The sequence below is a fragment of the Colias eurytheme genome, chromosome 24 (assembly GCF_061535395.1).
Source record: "Colias eurytheme isolate Ceu_HAF_F1 chromosome 24, ilColEury1 Martin Lab GWU primary, whole genome shotgun sequence".
In the NCBI taxonomy this organism is placed as follows: domain Eukaryota; kingdom Metazoa; phylum Arthropoda; class Insecta; order Lepidoptera; family Pieridae; genus Colias; species Colias eurytheme.
This window is the reverse complement of record NC_143003.1, coordinates 8,133,434-8,136,887: the sequence shown is the minus strand read 5'-3', so window position 1 is coordinate 8,136,887 and position 3,454 is coordinate 8,133,434. Positions and strand designations below refer to the sequence as shown.

Sequence of the window (3,454 nt, the reverse complement as noted above, 5' to 3'; positions counted from 1 at the left end):
AAGGAAACTTCATACAAAATGTTCGAAATGGCTCCCCCCCCATCAAGCATGTTTACGAGGGTATTGAGGGGGATCGATAGTAGCGGGTGACACATCCACAGATTTTGAATGACAAAGATACATAGTATAGAAAAAAGTTTGTAAAGTGAAAAAAAGTGATGTCAATGATACAATTCACATTAAATAAATATCGATTGTTTCCGTTTGTAGCCCTTTCAATAAATATATTTGTAAATACCGTATCTGACTACAAGTTAAAAAGAGACTATTTTTTAATTTCTATGGATATGGCAGCATGAGTTTTAAATTATGTTGACATATTTTCTACCAAAATGATAGCTACAAATAGTCACTATTAGGAGTCCAGTCTGTTTAAAGATCGCATCTATTTTTTACGCAATCTAGAAGAGCACAAAAATCTAAAAAAATGGAAACCTTAAAAAAAATCTTGTTTAAATTTATGTGCATAATTACTAGATTAATTACGTAAATATTAGGGAAGAAAAAGATATATATGTATTATAATTATGGTATTTTTATCGATACGTGACCACTTTGTCAAGCACTAAGCCTGTCAAACTATTTTCTTTTTCATCTAAAACAAAAAGGTGGAGCTTCTATGCTCGTATAATAATAATTTTAATTTATTTTTGCATATTTTGTGTTTTTTAATTTTATTTTATTTATCGTTTTAAAAATAATTTAGTAGGTATACCTACATACAAGTATTGTAAATTCTGGTTTAAAATAATTATTGAATATAATATTATGTATAATACAAAATAATATTAAGCATTATAAATAATTTAAGTACCTACATTAAATAGCCTTCGGCGTCCATAACAAGACAAGATTTCGAAATATAGCACTGAAAAAAACGTATTTACTTTTACAAGACCGTATATTTATTCGGATTGTTTCTTCTTGTAAATTCATATTTAGGCTACACCATTTTTGTATTTTAACGGGTTTTAATCTCAAAATTACCACAAAATCATCTGTGAAAAAAAAGCAAACAGAAATATACAGGCCGAATTGATAACCTCCTCCTTTATTTTTGAAGTCGGTTAAATATCAAAAAGGTAACAGCCCTATAGCTATAATAGTGCTTATGTCATAATTTCATCGCAGGGGCTTAGTTTCCAAACTGTATGTATCTATCTGTCAAATGTGATAATATTGTCTTGGTACCTACCATATTTTTTTTATCGCACTGCACGTCACACGGGCTGCGGGGCGAAGGGCGCGGGGCGGGTCCGGTGCGAGGAGCGTGGCCGTGGCCGGTGCGGGGTGCGGGTGCGGGGCGCGGGCAGCGCGGCGCGGCGTCACAGCTATGACAGTCTCGACGCGCCAGTTAGCTAGCTAATACACGACTACGTATTCATTCCAAACGACTTTTTTTCAAAATTGGCTGCATATTATTGAGTGTTTAGGTTACATATTGTATAAATTTATAGTGAGTGTGCTGTTTCATATTTATTTGTATGTTTAATGTAGATTTATAATATTATGTATGTCGCTAACGAGTATCAATGTTTCAATCTGTCAAATAATTATGCATTGCTTTATTGTACTATAATATAATATATTATGTACGTTGGAGTTCTACTACGTGCAACGACGTGTTTCATGATTTGAAAATACATAATACAATAATATTCAATACCTATTATATGAATTTGTAGATCACTATGGACGTGGAGGAAGCTCTCGCGCTTGGCGATCCAGCGGTGCTGCACTACGGCAAGCAATGCACGCGACTGCTGCGGCGCGTGGCGCAGCAGGCGCGCGTCGAGGTGTCCCGCCAGGACGTGCTGCGCGAGGCCGACTGTAACTATAACTATTGCAAGCGTGTGGCCCGTTACACTGGGTTCGGTATCGACCAATTGAAGGACATCAATTCGAAGAAAAATATAAAAGGACGTTTAAATACGAAAGAAATCGATAGAAGTACGATACAGACGACGCTGATGACGCATTATTTGGTTTACAAAAATATGCCCTCGACTACCACTCTGTTCAACGCTTTATGGCCTGCGTTGCCAGCGTACGCTAATATCGACTACTTTCGACGCATCCTTGTGAAAATGGGCTATTGTTGGAAGAGAATCGGAGGTAAACGGAATGGAAGTGTCATTGTGGAACATCCAAAAATAAAATTTGAACGATACTGGTATTTAAGTAAAATCACCGAGCACCGCAAAAATCACAGACCACTGTGTTTCATCGGTGTGGCGATAACCAAAAAACGTGACCCGGATTGGAAATACGGCACAGGGCTGCACTTGGCGTATGCCATCGTCGAAAATAAACTCGTATGCTCGAAACTGTTAAAAGAATTAAGCGAAGATACAATCGAGGAGTGGTTTTTACAAACGGTCGTTCCGAACCTGAAAGAGCACAGCGTAGTCGTTTTCAATGATCTTGAACACGTTTCGAGACGGATATGCCCTGTTCCCACTTTAGATAGCAATGAAAATGAAATAATAGAATGGCTAGATTTTCACAACGTGCCATATAATAGAGCTATATCCAAGTGGGCTCTGTACACCCTCGTCGAAAAATATACAGACGTACACGAGGATCTGTACGCGATCGACGTGCACGTCAAGAGTCACGGGCACGACGTGCTGCGCACACCTGCGTGCATCAGAGGCGTGGCGCCGACGAGCCTGGTGGAGCGCGCGCTGGCCTCGCTGTGCCCCGCGGAGGTGCGCGCCTCCGTCACCGCGCAGCTGCTGGCCGAGCACGACGAGCGTGTCGCGCAGGAGGAGGCGCGGCTGCTGCACCAAGATATCCAGTTGGACAAGGTGTGGAGTGCGTTGCTCGACAACGTGGCCAAACAGGAAAGTCACGGTATAGAAATCGATGATTATTTACCAGAATTGAGCGATTCCGACTGAATAAATCGATGTTGATGCGTGATGGATAAATATAAATGTACTCATAATCTGTAGTATTTTCTTGTGTCTTTAATTTCTAAATTTGTCTCTATGTTCAGTGAATATATTTTTTGTAAGAGCGCATGTTATTTTTTTTTATTGCTTACCTGATTGATTTGATTAGCAATCTATTCCAGATCCAAGTCGTTTTAAAAAGTTATTTATGGTGAATATAATATTTTCAACATGAGAAAACTTCTCCATTGTATGCTTTATTTGTGATACGCAATTTTTCTGCTTAGAAAATAATACACGAATATTAAATAAGGCGTCGTTTATGATTATTCTAATTTCAAAAATATTAGAGATACACAGGCCTGGCCGAACACTTAATAATTGATTGTCAGTACCCCACCATACCCAATACAAATAAGGTAGGGTGGTAGGGTACATCAACGTTGCGAAATAAGATCGTTTGAAATATTATACTAATTCAAACTCAGATTTAAACATTTACTTATTCAACTAGACTTCGTTTAGATTCTTCTTTTAAATCGTCAAAATAATTTACC

The 3,454-nt window shown here is 38.2% G+C and overlaps 1 protein-coding gene across 1 annotated transcript; it reads left to right on the top strand.

Annotated features, from left to right (window-relative positions):
- Nucleotides 1-1,341: 1,341 nt before the first annotated feature.
- LOC149898064 (uncharacterized) lies at nucleotides 1,342-3,026 on the top strand. The gene is made up of 2 exons (XM_090115870.1): nucleotides 1,342-1,456; nucleotides 1,686-3,026. Exon 2 carries the CDS (start codon nucleotides 1,692-1,694, stop codon nucleotides 2,901-2,903), a length of 1,212 nt encoding a protein of 403 aa, XP_089971996.1. The 5' UTR covers nucleotides 1,342-1,456; nucleotides 1,686-1,691; the 3' UTR covers nucleotides 2,904-3,026.
- The last annotated feature ends 428 nt before the right edge of the window (nucleotides 3,027-3,454 follow it).